At 35.7% G+C, this 19,019-nt stretch overlaps 2 protein-coding genes across 2 annotated transcripts; one reads left to right on the top strand and one right to left on the bottom strand.

Moving 5' to 3' along the window:
* The first annotated feature begins 163 nt into the window (after positions 1-163).
* LOC126823788 (protein PIF) lies at positions 164-6,712 on the top strand. Its single transcript, XM_050552773.2, has 9 exons — positions 164-290; positions 856-1,419; positions 1,698-1,994; positions 2,381-2,563; positions 3,598-3,759; positions 4,101-4,447; positions 5,649-5,736; positions 6,082-6,161; positions 6,574-6,712. Exons 1-9 carry the CDS (start codon positions 215-217, stop codon positions 6,592-6,594), a joined length of 1,818 nt encoding a protein of 605 aa, XP_050408730.1. The 5' UTR covers positions 164-214; the 3' UTR covers positions 6,595-6,712.
* A 3,750-nt stretch (positions 6,713-10,462) lies between these two features.
* On the bottom strand, positions 10,463-18,546 carry LOC126824410 (uncharacterized). The gene is made up of 14 exons (XM_056101757.1): positions 18,436-18,546; positions 17,793-17,908; positions 17,385-17,485; positions 16,407-16,501; positions 15,710-15,825; positions 15,348-15,472; positions 14,843-14,935; positions 14,509-14,681; positions 14,241-14,336; positions 13,443-13,571; positions 12,794-12,937; positions 11,560-11,647; positions 10,607-10,719; positions 10,463-10,471 (listed from the first exon to the last, which is right to left on the bottom strand). The coding sequence occupies exons 1-14, from the start codon at positions 18,526-18,528 to the stop codon at positions 10,463-10,465; spliced, it is 1,491 nt and encodes a 496-aa protein (XP_055957732.1). The 5' UTR covers positions 18,529-18,546.
* Positions 18,547-19,019: the final 473 nt, after the last annotated feature.

Genomic DNA, 19,019 nt, shown 5'->3' with positions numbered 1-19,019 from the left:
AGCACGTGCGCGCTGTATCATAAGGTCTGTCATTGACTCAACTGGCATGGTTTCGACTCCCGATTGTACGTGACAAGGAGTAGGGTCGTCTGTCTCTTATTTTATTACATTAATGGATCTTTTTAGCGACCTTATATAAACTGGAATAGCAGTTCTCATTCTTTGATTTTGTTTTAGTTAAGCACCATTTCTTCTTTCAATTTACAGAATAAAGATGGTTTGTCGATTATTTTTGGTGTTTTTGATGTGTTTTCTATCAGTTCGAGCTGATGAATATGAACATATACCAGGTAGGTGATTTAGAATATTTTGAAAGACAAAGAAAGGAATCTTGCATTTTATATACGGTAATTCCAGTGGGAAAAAAATATTACACTGGAACATAAGAATTACATTGGAAAATAAGAGTTACACTGGAAAATAAGAATTACACTGGAAAATAAGAATTTTATATCCCAAAGAGTAATTTATTTTAAGGGCGATAAACCACACTGATTTAAGTTATAAGAATTCAATTAAGTCGATTAGTGATGGGACAGGCATTATACGGTTAAAATCGCCCAAATAAATTAGAAGTTGTTTTTCATAAATATGTGTTATAGATTATTAAAGTTTTGGAGTTATTATAACGATAATTTACGAAATAAATACAATATTTCTGTGGGGCACAGAAAATACTATCAGATGTTAAAATATCACCATTTGTTAATTCATTGTTATGTCGATTGTCCCCAAATGACAGAGGACTAAGACGTCCACATAAACGCTGTGGTAATAAATTTAATAATTTGAATCCATAAATCGAAGATTCTAGTAATCAGTAACCACTTCATTTATGATATGTTTTTCTTGCAGTTGCGGCTCCAGCTCCTGCCCCAGATTGTAAAAGTTTATTAGACGTAGTCGCAGTCGTTGACGGTTCGGATAGTATTGCAGCTGATGATTTCATCCTGTTGAAATCAGCTCTAGAGTCTTTGGTTATTGATTTGAATGTTAAACCAGAAAATACACGTTTCGGTGTCGTTTTATTCAGTTCAGATGTAACTGCCAGAATCGACCTCAGTGGAAATGCTGCCGGTCTCATCTCCGGAATCCAGAGTTTCGTACATCCTCGTGATGGTACCAATACGGCTCTTGCTATTGCTGAAATGAATGCCATGGTTTCTGCCTCACGAAGACCGGGAGTTCCAGTTGTTGGTGTTGTCATTACTGATGGTATTTCTAAGGATCCAGTTGCCACCGCCCACCAAGCTGCCTTATCCAGAGGTTTAGGAATCAATATGGTCGCCATTGGTGTTGGAGCTAAGGTTGACACCCTTGAACTCCAATCCATTGCGTCAAGTGGCCAAGTCCTCACCACTGCCAACTTTAACCAGATTGGGTCCCTTTTGAGTAACCTTGTACAAGTTGTATGTCCAAGTGAGTAATACAGTATTTCATTCAGCTTCAAATTGTCATCCACTGACAAATATGTTTTGTAACAAACTAACTTGGGAACTTCAATCACTCTAAATAACAGAAACTTTTAGCTGTGTGAATGTCCCAAATGACTCCCATTACTATAGTTTTAGCTACTGGGCGTGATAGTTTAAGAATCCCCAGAATGTTAATGATAAGTGGCACCGTGCGTTTCTATACCGCCACCTAACTGGTGATCGCATTCATAATATTTAAAACTATGATACCTTTTGTTTTAGCTACCACCACAACCACCACTACAACTACAACCACACCAGCACCCACTACAACCATTCCCACAACCACACCAACAACCACCACCACCACTACTGTAAAACCCGACCCTTGTTCAGGATGCAAGATGTCCAATGGTATCGGCTATAACCCACATCCCATCGATTGCCAGAAATACATCCAGTGTGAGTTCGGATTAGAGGGCGTCATTAACTCTGTAGTAAGAGAATGCGGTCAGGGACTATTCTGGGACCAGGATCTTTTGACCTGTAACTACCCTGCTGCTGTCCAGTGTGCTGCTGGTGAGTATAGAGTCTTTTTAGTCATGCGTAGTGGAGCCTATCCATGATGTGATCTTAGCTTTGATTACCATATTTATTATGTATCCATTAGTCATTGTATATCCAAATTTAAAATAGTCGTTACGTACGACATTTTGAACACCATAAATGTACAAAAAACAAGATCTGTATTTATTATTCACTAAACTATCTTAACCACAGAATATAAATCTATATTAACAGGGAGCCTATAATATGTATATCAATGCTTTCAAATATTAAAAAATCCAGCATAAATTTGGCATTTACTGAAGTGATATTTGCAAATCACTGATATTCTACTGATTAGACTTTGCCGCCTTTCCACCAACTAACGTTTTAAATGGCAATACTGTTTTTTCTTTTAGATCCTTGCAAAAATATGTTCACCCAAACCTACAAACATGGTGGAAATTGTCGAGAATTTTACGGTTGCGTCAACGGTTCATCTGTTGGACAGTGCTGTGCTAAAGGTTTTGCTTACAGTTATGGACAGTGTGTTTATAGCTACGGATGTGATGCTTACTGTTCAGGAGATGTCGTCAATACTTGTAAGTAATCATGAGCAGATATTGTGCTTTGGTTCTTTAATTTTTGCGTATCATGACATATATTTAGACATGGTTTATTATGTAGTTTTGCAGTGGTTGGGGGGGGGGGGGTGAAGGGGTATATTTAGATGTTTAGACTAATAAGCTAAACAAAATAGACGATAAGAGGCAAGCTATAATTATCTTCGTGAATACTACAAAATGTTCCTCTGACCATTTAAATAGTAAATGGGATAGTCAGAAGTTGAGTGATGAGACAAAGCATGAAAAGCATAATCGTCTTGTTAAACTACATGTCACAATACATCTCTCTTTCTGAGCTGGGTCATGTCAGGACAAACACTCGCCTTTCACGAATACATCCAAGAGTGATTTATACGATCCGGCATCAACTACGTCACCCAATCCCACCACAGCCACACACAACGTTACCCTGAATTGTAGACACACGTCTGCACCAGACCAATCACAATTCTCCAGTTTTGATGTTAGTTGATTTAATTGGATTTGAAAACAGCCTGGAAGATTAGCTAAAGTTGATATTTTCAAACTGCGTACATTTTGTAGCAGATTCTAGCATGCAAATGGCGATCAACAGCATAAACTGCATAATAGTCTGACTGTAGACAGTTCAACAGTTTAAAGGGCTTGAGGCTATTTGTTTTGGAACCTTGAAGACGAAAATGATTCTAAATGTACATATTAATGTAATATGAATGTGTATAAAGTGATTTATGTTTAAGTTTTGAATACAGTATTTTAATTTCTAATCAATTATATTCGGTGAAATAAGTGAACAATTCAAACTGAACGACAGTATCTTGTAGGGTATGTTTTTTTTTGTTCATTACAAAATGGCACCCGAAACTTGATTACAAAATGTGTTAATTGTGTTTTAAATATAACAATATCAATAGTGATTGAAATTGACTAATATTGAATTCTAATTCGTATTTTTAATTTCGAATTATGGAAAATATTGAGTTAGAGATTTAGCTCCTTTAAATATAATCTTTTTCATGCTTTAATTTCAGTTTGTGACAAACGAGCTGTTTACGGCAATAACCGAGTCTTTGAACAACTCGTGTCAGACTATCACTGGGTTCAAATGTCATGCGCATCAGGTACTGCCTACAACCCCGTAGAATGTGGATGTACTATTTTGGTTGATGCTGTCGATACCCCAGTCACAGACCGTAAGTACCAATGAATCAGATTACGATCAGGAGGATTATCTCACTGATGTGGATATATTTCATTACCCCGTGAAATGAATATGCTATGATGTTCCGTGTCCTTTAAGACTTTTTCTATAGCACACATCACTTATTTTTGTTAAAGCATTTTGAGCCTATATATTGTTACCATACAAATTACTCCAATACTCAAATCTAGGCTCAAGAGTTCAGTAAACGATGCCAACCTCGACATTAAGTATTTCAACCGATGTTCCGATTTTAATTTGCTTTGGTTAAAGAGTTGAAAAGCTTGAAACAGTGTTTTATTTTAATATACATGTAATATTATTATTTTTCAGAATGTAAGCGAATTGTCTATTTGCCATTTGACAATGATGTAAGCGATCAATCTGGAAATGGTAATTATGTTGAGAATATTGGTGTCACCGTGAGTGCAGGTGTGGCGTACTTTGACGGTCAAAGTGGTTTGAGAATCCCAAGATTCTCCAATGTTGAATTCGGCTCCAAACTTGTCATAAAAGTGACTTACAGAAAACATGGCACCGTTTATGGACAGGAAGCTATTGTATCCAATGGTGATTGTGGAAAACCAGGATCCCTCCTCATCGCCTTGGATCAACACACAACACTCTTTGGTCTACAAACCGTCACTGGTAAAGCCGGAGTTGTTTCTATTCCCGCTGTGGTAAGCCATTCGAACATTTATTTTGAAACCTTTTAATTACAATCATTAGAAGAAAGATCACCGTAGTTATAGCAGGGACTAAGTGAGAGGGACGCAATGACGAGCTTCGCGTCATGGTTTTGAGTTTTTGTGCCCATTTGAGTTTTTGTGTCCTCTAGAAAATGTTTTCAACATTATGCTACATCTTGTTCCTCATGCAGTATCATGGGTCACCACACCCCTGAATTATAGCGGCAAGCTTTTAAATAATCAGAATAGTTGATTTCCATTTGAAAATATTACAATAAAAGTAAAAAGTTTTACTCGATCTGAGCGCCACGGTGGCTCGAGGAGTAAGACCATACTTTGGCTCGCTAACCTGGAGGCCCGGTTCGATCTCTGTTGACCTAGAAATTTCACGTTGATTTTCCGGCGTGGTTCCCGCTTGGCAGTGGTTCAAGGGACAACGTATAGTTATTCGGATGGGACTAAAAACCGAGGTCCCGTGTACACATTGGCTGGCAAGTAAATAAATCTTTGATAGTTAGAATTCGATATAAGAGTAGGCCGTAGTGCCGCTGTCCAGGCAAAATTTCCCTGTTTAACGTACGCCTTGTAGAGCAGAACAGTTGGACGTTAATTTCATTTCTACTAGATCGAATACAAACAACCAAGTCTGATGAAAAAACGTATACATAGATTACCGGTTGTATTTATGTAATTAAACATAAATAGTCTTTAATTACGACAATTTATTCAAAATACGACTTTGAGTGACAGTTAACGCGAGATAGGGAGCTGAAGTGTCCATCATCTGTCAACTTCTTCATGAGGTAGATGTTTGATGTGACGGATTGCACCAAACCTCTATTTCACATAAAATACCGCGAGGTTAGACGCGCGATTGCAATCGACCAATCAAATTGTCTAGTTTTGTGTTTAGTGGAATACTCTTTAAAAGAAATTAGCATGTGTGTAGTGTTCTGCTAATTTTGCGTCAATTTATCAATCAACTTTGTCCGATCATCATATTTTTTCACATAAAATCTCCGATTATTCTCCGAAAACGACCCGAAATAACATTTCTTCCTGATACATTTGAGATGGGAGAGCAGTAGGGTTGCATCTCGCACACCAATCATTTAACTGCTTGTGTATTTTTTCCTCTAGCAGTTCTGATTTATAATACACAAACTAACCCACTGAACTATTGTTTCTACAGGTTGGCTGGAATAATCTCGTCTATAAAGTAGAAGGTAAACTTCTATCAGGATCAGTTAATGGTAATGAAGTCCACAGTGTTACTGATGGTAAGTTATTGTCGTTAGCAATTTAACTATCATGACAGGCAGCTAGAAGTAAATCTTACCCTGTCAATCCAAATTTTAAATCATTCTATTATTGTAGTACACAAGTTTAATTTAGACAGTTATCGATTTCTAATTATCAGAGAAAAAATGCTTCAATTGAAATTCGGTTAATATTATTCACTATGTTTTATTTTATGTTTATAATGTTTATCCTTCATCTTTAAATTTAAATTATTTATTTTATCTTAAATAATTTCATCATACATATATTTTAAATGTAAAGCCCACCGTAGCACCTGTGGAAACATAGCGCTATACAAATTGTAATGATAATTTTATTTCCAGGTGCAGTAAAGAGAAGCCAATGTGCTCTACAGATTGGTCGTGGTACCAGCCTTAATAACTTCCGAGGTTACATCGATGAGGTGAGTATATAAATGAAAAACAAACAAACAATGCTATAAAACATTATAGTTTCACAGAAGATCTTGTCCATGTCGATATAATAGGAAATAGCCACGTGGATGATCAGTTTCCATACTAGTAAACTTTTATTTTGTTCCGGTTTTAATTTCAATCGACGTATACTATAGATAAATATCTAACAACTTCTTTATCAGTTTTGTTCTACTTGAAGTGAAACTTCAGTCATTCACTGTGGTTGGTTAAAGCGTATGTCCATTAGTTAGCGGAAAGGCCCACACAACATTGCTAATGGTCGAAAGAAAAAGAATTTAAAAGTACAGCATATATCATTTATTTGCAATAGAATACTATTTTCTTTAGTACCGGGTAAATGACTAACAATAATAATTTGTTTTTTTTCTTTCATTTTAGTTGTCCGTCTATATGTGCTAAACTACGCCAACAGAAGAAATAACAAACTTATGTGATATATATATCTATTTTGTAATGTAATATTGTCTCCGATGTTGTTATAAAATTATTTTAAATTGTATATTTACCAATACCAAATCATAATAATTTAATATAAATATTTCACGTTCAAAAATGTATTCCGAAATTATGTAAATTTATATCATTTGAATTTGTTCAAAACTTTATTCTGAAATAATGTAAATTTATATCATTTGAATTCGTATATTAACTTGACACAATATTTATAAAAAAAACCCCATATATTATGGTGATTCAATGAATTTCATTTTAGAAACATATGGCTTTTTCTCAAACAGATTATTTAGAAATTAAAAAAATGTATAAAATATTACATTTAGGAAAGAAACAATTACATTTTATTTGTAGCAATATTACGTTTATCACTGTTTAAATATATTGGAAGACTATTAAATATTCAAAACTGTCCAGTACCAAAAAATCATTAACATTATCATGCAAAAATACAGAAATCCTATTCATAAAGAAATATGTCATCATATTTTATTTTATTTGAAATAAACAGATGAATGAAAAGATATATTTGTTTTATTTTGGTGAACACTATGGTTATAAATCTTCTTGTACACTTGTCGGTCTGACAAGTAAACGAACCAATTTTTTGAGATGCCACAAAAACGTGATCCACGAAGGGCCACCATTTCAATCGTATGAGTGCGCAAGATGATTTTATTTGGCAAATAGAAATTAACGTTCATATTACCAAATAGCGGTGGCGTTAATGTGAAATCGGGTGCACCTTGTATACAAAATGAATGTTAGATCTAGCATTGTGGAAGTCGCACACAGTATGTTGCTTTACCTGGGGGCGTTAGAATCATTACCTGAAGTCGATTAACATAGATATTAGAAAAGGCTGGACGCAACACATACCCTTGTTTAACTCCTCCTTTAGTATGCAAAATAATGCCTTTCTTCGTTATAGATATAGTTTATGGCATCGTTCTGTTTTGTTCCTAATGAGGTCTATGCCTACAGTTATCAAACTGCATTATAAAGATTGTTGTGTCAACTATTCTAATATTTGTATACACTGTTTAAATATCCCACTTACCTTTTAAAGACGAAAGTGATCAGAATATTGTTATTGTTTCGCTGATCTGAAGTACGTTGATGAAGACAATTTAAATAAAAAAATGGTACGTGTAATTCCGAATGTTTATAATGAACTATATGGTCCTTAACAATGACAGTTATTTGGAACTAAAACTACCAAACTATTTGTTATGGATATTATCCACTGCTTGATACGGATAGTTTAATATGGGTAGTTTTCAACTGTATGGTATGGATAGTTTGTTTTTCAACTATATGGTATGGGTAGTTTGTTTTTCAATTATTATGGGCAGTTGTTCAATTGTATAATATGGGTAGTTTTTCAATTGTTTGGTATGGGCAGTTTTCCAATTGTATGGTACGGGTAGTATTTAAACTCTATCGAATGTGCAGATTTTCAATTGTATAGTATAGACACTTTTCAGCTGTATGGTATGGACAGTTTCCAACTGTATGGTATGGACAGTTTTTCAACTGTTTAATTTGGGTAATTTTTCAATTGTATAATACGGGCAGTTTTGTAGTTGTATGGTATGGGTAATTTTTCAACTGTTTAATACGGGCAGTTCTTCAACTGATTAATATTGGTAGTTTTTCATTTGTACGGCATGGGTAGTTTTCAACTTTTTGATATAGATAATATCTATTGTATTTCTAGACCATTAAATTCGAGCATTTTGTAAATATGTTACCCGAGTTATTTGTTATTTTTACATGACGTGCAATTTAAAGATAATGTGGTTCGACAGCCCAGTACCATTACGGTATTCATTGATTCCTGGTTTGCCATTTCTATCATTGCCCCAAAAGATATTTGTCTTTTGGATGCCTGGAGAGCCCGGAATCCGTCTTGTCTTAATATCTATTTTGCAAGTGTGGGGTCTGGTGATAGGTTTGTCTCGCGCTCCCGATATTGGCTGAAAAAGTTCCCCCTGGATATTCTGGTGTGGTTTCCACTTGATGGGGAAAAGCAAGGACACGCGTACACGTTTGCATGAATGAAAAAGAACCCCCGTCGGTTGGAATTCGAAATAAGAGTTGGGTGTTAGCACACCGCTTGGCGTATAACCGTCTTCATTAGCCAAGTTGGTGCAAAAAAAGATGTATGTTAATCCCCATTTCAATTCAATATAGTTCAATCCCATTTCAGTTAATTTCGTTTAGACGTGGCATGGTTGCCTGCTTTAGCTTGATGTTCTACACCTCTCCTTTGACCACCCGAACCCCCACATCTACAGAGTAAAAGTAAAATTAGTCCCTAAAACTATTTTCTTAATGGGGGCGTGTTCTCTTTTTTTTCTTCGATTCAAATATTGCAGCAATTAATCAAAATGTATTTATAATAATAGCCAATTTAATGAATACAAAATAGATTCTTTATAGCTCAGTGAGCTGGTCGCCGGGAATTCCAATTTCCAGAAAATTTTCTCTGCACTGTAAAGAAAAGATATCAAAATTCACAACAACGATTGCCCAGTTACAGTAATGCGGTTTTTAACGTTTCCAACCAAACAGAACGTCGTCCATTAGTGGTACGACAACAAAATAAATCTTTTATACTGAATATAATTGAATGACGGCATGATTCAGAATAATCGAGTCCATATAAAATGAATACATCTAATCTTAATAGTCTTATTAATCCAGCCATATCACTTGCTAAGTAAAGCTCGGGAATAACTCGTCGTAGTTTTGGATTTCATGCCAATAGTGCAAGGCTGTCGACAGGCAAAAGACAAATTCAACGCCCATTGGCTAGTATGCAGGTGTTGTAATTGCAGACAAAGTGAGCGGTCATTGCATATGTCAGTTTTTGCATTCACGTATCTCTGTAGGCTTGAACTCAGATGTAGATTTACAATCACATTCGTGAGTTTTACCAGATTACTTTACTAGAACTTATTCAAATGGTCTAGTGAGGCTGGTCCAACGCGGGGTCGCGGTAGACGCGCTGTAGGAGCACGCACTGGACACTCGACTTCGAATCACGGGATGGACCGAGAAAAATCATAGTATTTTACAAGCCCAGTTCTAACTTGCCAGTGTTGCCCAGTCATCGGCATGGAACGAAAATTCGAGGTCCCTCTTGGAATTCAATGTCAATCAAGCGAAAAAAACCCCGAACCTTAGTTTCAAAATGACCGACGTATTGTGTTGACGAGATGCGTAACTCAATTAATATTCTATTCCGCTCGAATCATTCATAATATGGTTATACCTTTGTTTAAATAGGTTGGTCCGGGAGCAAATCGTGGACCAACTTGATTGAAAGGAATCGGTTCTTCAAAGCCATTTTGATCTGCCCAGGCTTTAGCTTTTCCTTGTAGTTGAAAATTATACTTTTCAGGATTCACAAAATCTGAGAATTGCACCTGAAAAATATTATAGTACGATGTACACTGTAAGATTTGCAATATAACGTGCATTATATACGACCCACAATATAACGTGTGCACACGAAACATTGCAATAAAGTAAGTTCATAGCTGTGTCTTTCTTTATTTAGTTTGAATCATACTATGTGTCTATGACTAGTCTGTCGTCTATGACTTGCCATGTTTTTATTTTGCAAAATTCAAATATTTTTCATATATATATTTAGTCAGGTGTGCTGCTTTTTTTTCATGTGTTCCAAGGTTTGCCGTTGGCAAAAAATGTTGAAAACTACTACAATATATGAATACAAGGTGTTCAATATAACATGTAGACTATGATGTACAATATAACGTGTACAATATATGAGTATAAGGTGTTAATATAACTTGTTCAATATAACGTGTTCAATATAACGTGTTCAATATAAGGCGTACAAGAACATGGAACACCAACACCACTTCTCAATTAACTTTGCTAACACTTTCGTATTTATATGGCTTACAATAAAAACAATGCATACCTGGAAATTCTCTGTAACATTAAAATATGTATTATTTTCTAAATATGAGCCGTGATAACTTATTAATTTAGATCCCTTCACCATAGAGTATATATTCTTGTAGATCTGATTACCTAGAAACAGAAAAATGTACAAACATACCAATATATAAATATAATATAGATAATAATAAGCTACCTGGTAATTATCTGTCAGATTAAAGTATGTATTATTTACTATATAGGTACGATGATAATTTATAAGTTGGGTACCATTAACGGTATAATATATGTTCTTGTAGATTTGGTTACCTAAAATAAACAAATTGCACCCGAAATGGTTTATTTCCTAAAGCAATTACAATTGGTAGTGGTATAGTTATATTGTTCACCTTTTGTAACAACAATCTATTGTTTATAGGATTAATACCATATCGGTATAGAAGAGACGAACATCCACTACATGTAGGTATATACCATGATATATTGATTTGGATGAATAAGGTGAACAATATAACAGTATTTAATTTAATAACAAGGTATATCCTGACATATGCACCAACACCTCGATTACATTTGTACCAGGGGGGTTGGATAGCTGAATTGTTTGCACGTGAGTGCTGTATCATAAGGTCTGTCATTGAGTCAACTGGCGTGATTTCGATTCCCCGTGTCCAACCTCGTGGGTTTCTCCGGGTCCTCCGGTTTCATCCCACTGCTAAAGACCTCTACGCGCATGGGAATTATTGAAATAAAATTGAACCATGTGTTAGTCCGAAAATGACCTAGTTTGTGTGGAGTGGACGTTCTCTCTCTCTCTCTCTCTCTCTCTCTCTCTCTCTCGTTTGTACCAGGATTCTTTAGAAGCTGAATGATAAGGGATGTCCTATGGAATCTTGTAAAAGTAAGACTAGACTTAGACTTCCAATGTGAAATAAATCGGTAAACAACGTTAAAACAATAAACAAAGTTTACCCCGTGGCGCTCCAGGGACTTTATCATATGCCATAGCTGCTAACTTTGGATATCGTGAGGACCATAGAGCATCGGTATAGGGTACAGCCTGGAAGATACATTACATGATTCTATGATTAGTAAAATAACGATGGTTCATCATATTGGTACTTTTGTGAAAATATTGTTTGTATGTGCTAAGCTGGGATGAGTTTCAGATTTGTAGGTCCAGAAAGCAGCTCTGATTAGCTATCAACATAGTTTACCGTATACTAGATTAAGATACCTTCAGACGTATTAAAACTGTCCAATCCTCTGTCCTTTCGGTACGTGCATGATAGCAAAACTGCGCAAATCAAAGTATATTTATGTTTATACGAAATTTTGATACCTTATATAAATTTGTACCAAATCGGTTATTTTTGTCTTACCATTGACAAACTCAGAGTGGGAAGCTTCGGTAGGTGCAGACTGGGATATATTGTGGGTTGTTTAAATGACTGAGGTATTAAAAGGGAAGCTAGGACAGTACGTTGAAGACACTGGCTGGTTAGAAAGAAGGTTTTAGAATGAGGAGATATCCTTGGGTGTCCAAAAGAAGGAGGTAGCATATATACATTTAAACTGCATTTGCTGACAGGTTGTAATCAATTTATACCTGATCTCAATTAGGCGTAGATGTACAAAAAGAGTAAAATCTGCGCCCATTCGGCCAAATTTACTTACATAAGCATATTTACGCAAATGCAAAAACTTCATATTATATATTTTATGTGCAGATATCGCCATATAAACATGCCTTTAGTTTGAAATTATGTATAAAACACACCAAGTTCATTATAAATGGGGGGATCACGGTGGGTAAGACGCTGGCTCGCTAGCCTGGAGGTCGGGTGTTTTATCCCTGCATTGGCCGAGAAAGTTCATCCAGATTTTCCGGCGTGCTTGCCCCTTGCCTGACAAGGACAGTTGTCTAGTCGTTCGGATGGTACAAAAAAACGAGGTCCCGTGTACACATTGGCGTGTACGTAAAAAGATCCCTTGGCAGTTAGAATTCGATATAAGAGTAGGCCGTAGTGCCGCTGTCCGGGCAAAATTTCTCTCATAGCACACTGTATGGCGTATGCCCGTCTTCATTAGCCCAGCTCAGAGTTGAACAGTAGGACGTTAAACCCCATTTCATTTCGTTTCATTTCATTTCATTATAAATGACAACTAAACTAAAATAATGAAGTGTGCGTTGTGCTCACAATACCTTGAGTGCTGCTTCAAGTTCTGGTAGATCTGATCCATTTAGTCCTCTACCATCAACATCAACAGATATTTCAGTAGCATTATAAAACACGTTATATCTGATGATAGTATCTCGACCACCACCAATATTGGCATGGACTTCATTCTGAATACACCGAATTAAAAAGATAAATATTCAGTAGCAATAAAAATATCACAAAATGTGAAATCAAACAAATGGCGTATAGCGCTAAGTTAATTGGGTAGGTGATTCGTGTCTGTTTGTCTCCTGATTCCTACGCCCCAAAATCAGGATTATTCATTAAAACCGGGCATAAAAATAAATACAAAACACTTCTTCGAGTCTAAGAGTCAACAAAAATTGCTATGGAGAATGGAGGAGGGATGTGGAGAAAATAAAGAATTGTTATAACTGAGCGTATGTCAAAATGAGCGTATGCAAACACTAATGTTAGTCCAAATATCCCCCGCCCCCCTTTCTACCCCACCCCTCCCGCCTATTTAATGATTCTTGAAATATACTATTTTCATGACCCCCCCCCCCCGTTCTCCGCCCCGCCCTGCAAATAACACTGTTTTTAGTGTACGTTATTATATTATGCGGCCAGTGTTTTGATATGGTAATAATTATATGGTAATAATCAACTTACAGTGAAGAAAACATTATGTTCAATGGTAACACTGGAAAATTCATCATCTAACATAATTCCACGAATTTGTCCACCTGGCCATGTTCGCAGTGTATTTTGAAAATAATTATACCGTATATAATTTCCACGCTAAAAGATCAATATTAAATAGACTTTCATTTTTCTTTTATATTTCAGAAATAATCCCGAAAAAGCACATGAACTGTATCTAATCGTCGTAAGAGAGCACATTATATTTGTGGATAAACATATTTATCCAAAACAATTTAATATAAATAGGCACATTATGGATTAAAGATACATTATGTAAGATTTAGATAAAGAGCTAGCCATTCTTTGTATATTAGTTCGAAAATAGATAATGTAATATGAAAAATTTGAAAATTTCATTCCAGTTACTCTATTGCGACATTTTAGCCTTTGAAGGTTTGACAAGACGTATGCAATAATTGCAACCACCATACTGGTTGTTCGAAGCTAATTCTCGCCCCCTCCATTTTTAAATTAAATTAAAATATGGCTGAACCGTTCTAATCTATTTAATATCGGAAAAATCTGATGCTACCGAGATCATAAATTAATTAATAATTAATAATTTAGAAAACATTGCAGGCCTAACGAAAGACATGCAATAGGCAGATTTAGCTTTTGCATAATGTATGTTTAAGGAAGAGACTACATGGATATTAGACACAACATTTTTCGCAATACTGGGCGTGAAAGACAAATATTGTGGATTGGGAAAATTTTGTATTTCCTCGGAATCCTTAAAAAAAATGAGTACGTGTGAATACCGACCATGCTCCAGTCTCTTCCACAGTGAACAGCACCACCATCGGTTGCATTCTGACAACAGTCTTCGAAATGGTTATATTCCATGATATGATCGTTTCCCTGAAATATAAAATACAATGATATAATACGTTTGTATTGATAACTCCAAGGTTAGCTATTAGCCAAAAGCTTACAATGAGTGGACGTTAAATAAAATTCCTCTCAAATTTACCGGAAAACGAATGCCTTTAAGAAAGAGTTAGGAGAGTACTTTAAAATTGTCTATACTTACAGCCCACAGTATACAAGAATATGTTCCATGATGTAGGTAATTGTTTCTGATTATGTTATTGACACCGGAATGACTGATACCATCGGCACCAACAGATGTTTCACGCCCAACTTTATAAATATGGTTATCTTCTATAACATTTCCTGATGGTATCAGATCTATCCTATCTCCACCTGCAAGTACAACATTAATTATCTGAAAGCAGGGTTCCCCTGCAAGTACAACACCAGGTTAGCGAGGCAACATCTTATTGACTGAGCCACCACGGGCCATGTTGCAAAAAAGCAAGACGTTAAACCCCATTCCACTTCACTAAATAAGCTGTTTAACTTACCTGAGACGTTGATGCCACCATCAGTATCATGTATTTCACATCCAGCTACTGTAATATTTCTACTATCACCAGCAGATCGTATACCATATGATCCTTCAATACATATCAATTAAAAAGTCACTATCTAATCAATATTAACGGTTTCTTAGATTTACCATGTTCCTACATGCATTATGCAATTAAATTATATAGTATAACTGACATATCTCAAAAAGCTGGTCAAAATTAAAATAAAAATATATTCAACTATTAAAGTATGTAAGTTACCTGAATTCAACACCCCAATCATATATTCTAAATAAATCGCCAGATTGGGGATGAGGTTCCTTTACAATTAGGCTAACTATATGACTGGGGACATATAGCTAGACAATCAGTATTTCAATGTCTCCACCTTGCTTTATCGATATGGGCTCCCACTTTTCCGGTTACTAAAAACTATTATTGGATCACTTAACATCTGAGTACTCCATCATTCCGTGTCATAACAAGGAAAATTACATACCCAAGTTTTTAGCCTCCAGGTTCAAAAATGAAACGTTCTCTAAGTTGGTCCCGTCGATACCGAAACGACGACATGCTTCTATGGTAAAGTCTTGGAAAGTAATATTGTTAGCACCTTCAGCTATCCTGTATATAAAGACAAAAATTGGGTCATTTAACACAAAATTAATGTTTAGCCAGCGACGTTTTGTTGCAACCAGAACAATAAGATTTAGCCTTAAGTTTCAATTTGAGAAGTATTTGTTTAGTTGAGGTGAGAGCTGTGAAACTAAATACAGGTGATTTGGGGCTAGCTGAAACATTTTCAAAAGATGAAGAATGGTTGTATGATATCATTTGTATTTAAGTAGAAATAATACTTACGAAATACAATCATCTAATATAGAAGCATATATAATATCTGAATCATTCAGATAACCTGTAGGTGTGTTGGGCCACATATATAGAATCCCGGTAGATCTATCGATGTAGTATTCACCCTGTAATATTGACCAGATATAGAACGTATTGCTGGTGTTCTATAGTACATAACAAATCTTGGTGTGTATATGACATGCCTATATTGAATTACAAATTCTGATATTTAAATGAACCGAATTCAACCAGAAGCAAATGAATATGAAATGAAAAGTGGTATGCGCCATACAATGGGTGATGAGAGTACTTTTGTCTACCAACCCCTAGAAGTTTTTCCTTGCTAGACCATCTGTTCTGCATCACTGATTAAAGGGAAACCCGACTAGACGAACCGGGTCACCGGGTTAGTAAGCCAGACCCATACTCTCCGAGTCACCATAGTTCCCAGTAATTAGGTTACGTTTGAAATGGATTCTAGTTGATGTTTTGTCATATAAGTAATTTTGAGAACAAAATATGACCAATGGTTGTACCGTGCTTACGCTATAACTGCCAGCAATATATATTAGCCAATAATCATCTTTATGACTACAGAATTGATACTACCAAGGTATCGTCAATATAGAGAACCTGATTATTTCAAATACACTGTATCTCTCTTACTGATAAGTCTGTATTCAATGTAATTTGTGATTGCACGTACCGGTTGATCTAATTCTGATAACATATTGATGACCCGGAAGTAACCGCCTTGTTGATCGTTACCCACTTTTATATTGTCTGTTTTCTGCAAATGGCCTGTAGAATAAAAGTATACGAGTTCACAGATATTTAATTAATTGATTTAGGTACACAATGGAGTTTCTCAAATTAGCGTTTCTAATGAACTTTTATTTATACATGAAGTTAAAATAAGCATACTTCCGAATGAATAATCATCAATACTCGGTCTGCATTGTTTAACTGTATCGTAAGCGACAAAACTCAAAATGATGGATTACTACAGAGTATAAAGATAGGAGGATGGGGGTTGCACGTCAACTCGATACACACTAGGTAATTTGCAACTATTACAGAAATAAGAACCTCTTGAAGCTATATTACAATATTGATCTCTATATGGAGGAAGAACAGGATAGTCGATGAGTCAGGGCATAAAAGAACCCCTGGCAGTTGGATAATCGGAGAAGAGTAGGTGAAAACGCCGCTGTCCAGGCAAAATTCATCATTTCGAATTTCAGACTTAGTCATCAAACAACCCTAGTTGACCGAAGTATTGTGTTGGGATATTAAACTACATTCCTTACGGAGGACATGTTGGACTGTATTGCTAGGGATGCCGAACTATATTAGGGGAACGGCTTCGAATCTACAGAATTAAAATCAAGTTTGACGGTTTCTGTCATTGTCAATAACAGATGTTAGGCGAGTAGAATCATGATGCCATCAAACAAGGCAAACCTATTCCAGGAGCAGTGATTCGTGGAAATACTTTCTTCACGTTTTTATTTTCTTGTTCTAAAATTTGGAGAATTCACATTACGTACACCGTGATGTGATACGTGGAGATAATTTCTTCACTTTTAATTTCAGTTCTTAATTTCTGTGGGACTGGGAGAATTAACTTCACGTATTACATTGGCGGTTGATGGGATGTAGTGGAACGAATTGTAATAAGTACCTGTTTTTAGACCATAATGAGTCGGCGCAGTCAGAGTTATTTCATGCGAGCTGGTATTTACACTCGCAATTTCTGCTGATTGGTCTGCCCAGCTAAAAAACCTACAGATTATAGAGAACGAATAAATATCTCACTTATATTAGTAAACTCGGAACAAATAGAACACTTAAAATAAAACTTCTCAATAAAAAACCTCATGTAGCTATTTTGGTTTGTTCGACCAACAAAACCAACAAGATTGTCCCGAGAAATATCAGCTCCGATAAGTCAACCGGAAGTGATATCAATTTAGAAGAATCAACGGGTTTTAGACTTTGATTTCGCCGACGAACATCGCCAATTATCCCCTGGCAAAAAGTAAATGACGTATGAGTATCCAACGGGAAGAAGCGTGTTGCTACCACTCACCAATATCCATAAGCCCAGGGTTCCTTTTCTCCAACCCATCTAGTATCACGGGAGTTGTTGTAACCAAATCTCACACCCCTTCTTCCATCAGGTACACTCACTATATTGATGAAAAACTAGAAAAGTGAAAAATTCTATCGAGAGACTTGTAAGTTTGCTTGTTCTAATTGTCAACGGTCCTTTAACCGCGAATGTGATATTTTTATACAATCAGTGTATCGTTTTACTGAAATATTAAGTGAACGACACAGCGCTTTTCTCCGGCCTTCCATCTTGTGACAATTCAATAATTTAAACCGATGAAGAGGTTTAGCCTACCGGTTTACCTTCGTTAAACAACCGGTATTATAACAATTTAGAGATAAACCATATCGATAAACATTTAGGTTTGTTTCAAGACTAATATATGAATTGTGTTTAAATTTCAACTTCCAACGTGTACTCCTGATGTGCGTGTCTATCTATAGTTCGCAACATAAGGTTCAATAAAGATCCACAGTGGTAACCTAATCATCATCTAATAATGAGATACCGCCCCCACCCCCCGTACCGCACACTAATAAAAATAGTAAAATGCTAGCTTAACAATCATAAATTACTTTACTAATGACCATTAAAGCACACAAAATGGATTGATACTTACATCATTTGGCCATCTTGCAAGTCTTAAAGGATTTCCATTGATAAACAATTCTAAAGGTGCAATTCGTTGTCGATAAAATCCATAAATAGACATAGTTCCATAATCAGTAATACCAGCATCAGGTAAATGGATTTGACGAACCTTATAACGTTCAAAAGAAAAAAAGAAACAATAAAGAATAATAATAAAGATTTTGAACAGCCATACCCCACCTCACGTATCACAGCCATCAATACTTATAGCTGGATAGACTGTTATTTTGGACTGGACAATGATGTCAGATGCAACAGTGTTTGAAGAAATGATCTCTGTTAACTAGGAAACGTGTATACATGTATATGCGGCATTAATGCGTTGTTCAGCTTATTGTTTAGACATATACGGGCGTGGTCTTCTTTTAAGAATTAAACACGTATTTCGCCTTTTAATTAATGTTATTTAACGACCTTCTTATAGTCTTCGTTTCAAAAATATACTAGAAACCCTAAATAAATTGAATGGGTAGGAAACAAATGCTGAGGGTTTGGGGTCCGTTTTATTATTATGTCCATTTATGTTTCAACCGGTTACGATCATCATTACAA

This window comes from Patella vulgata, chromosome 6 (assembly GCF_932274485.2).
Source record: "Patella vulgata chromosome 6, xgPatVulg1.2, whole genome shotgun sequence".
In the NCBI taxonomy this organism is placed as follows: domain Eukaryota; kingdom Metazoa; phylum Mollusca; class Gastropoda; family Patellidae; genus Patella; species Patella vulgata.
Note: the sequence above shows the minus strand (reverse complement) of the source record. Positions and strands in the feature narration are given on the sequence as shown.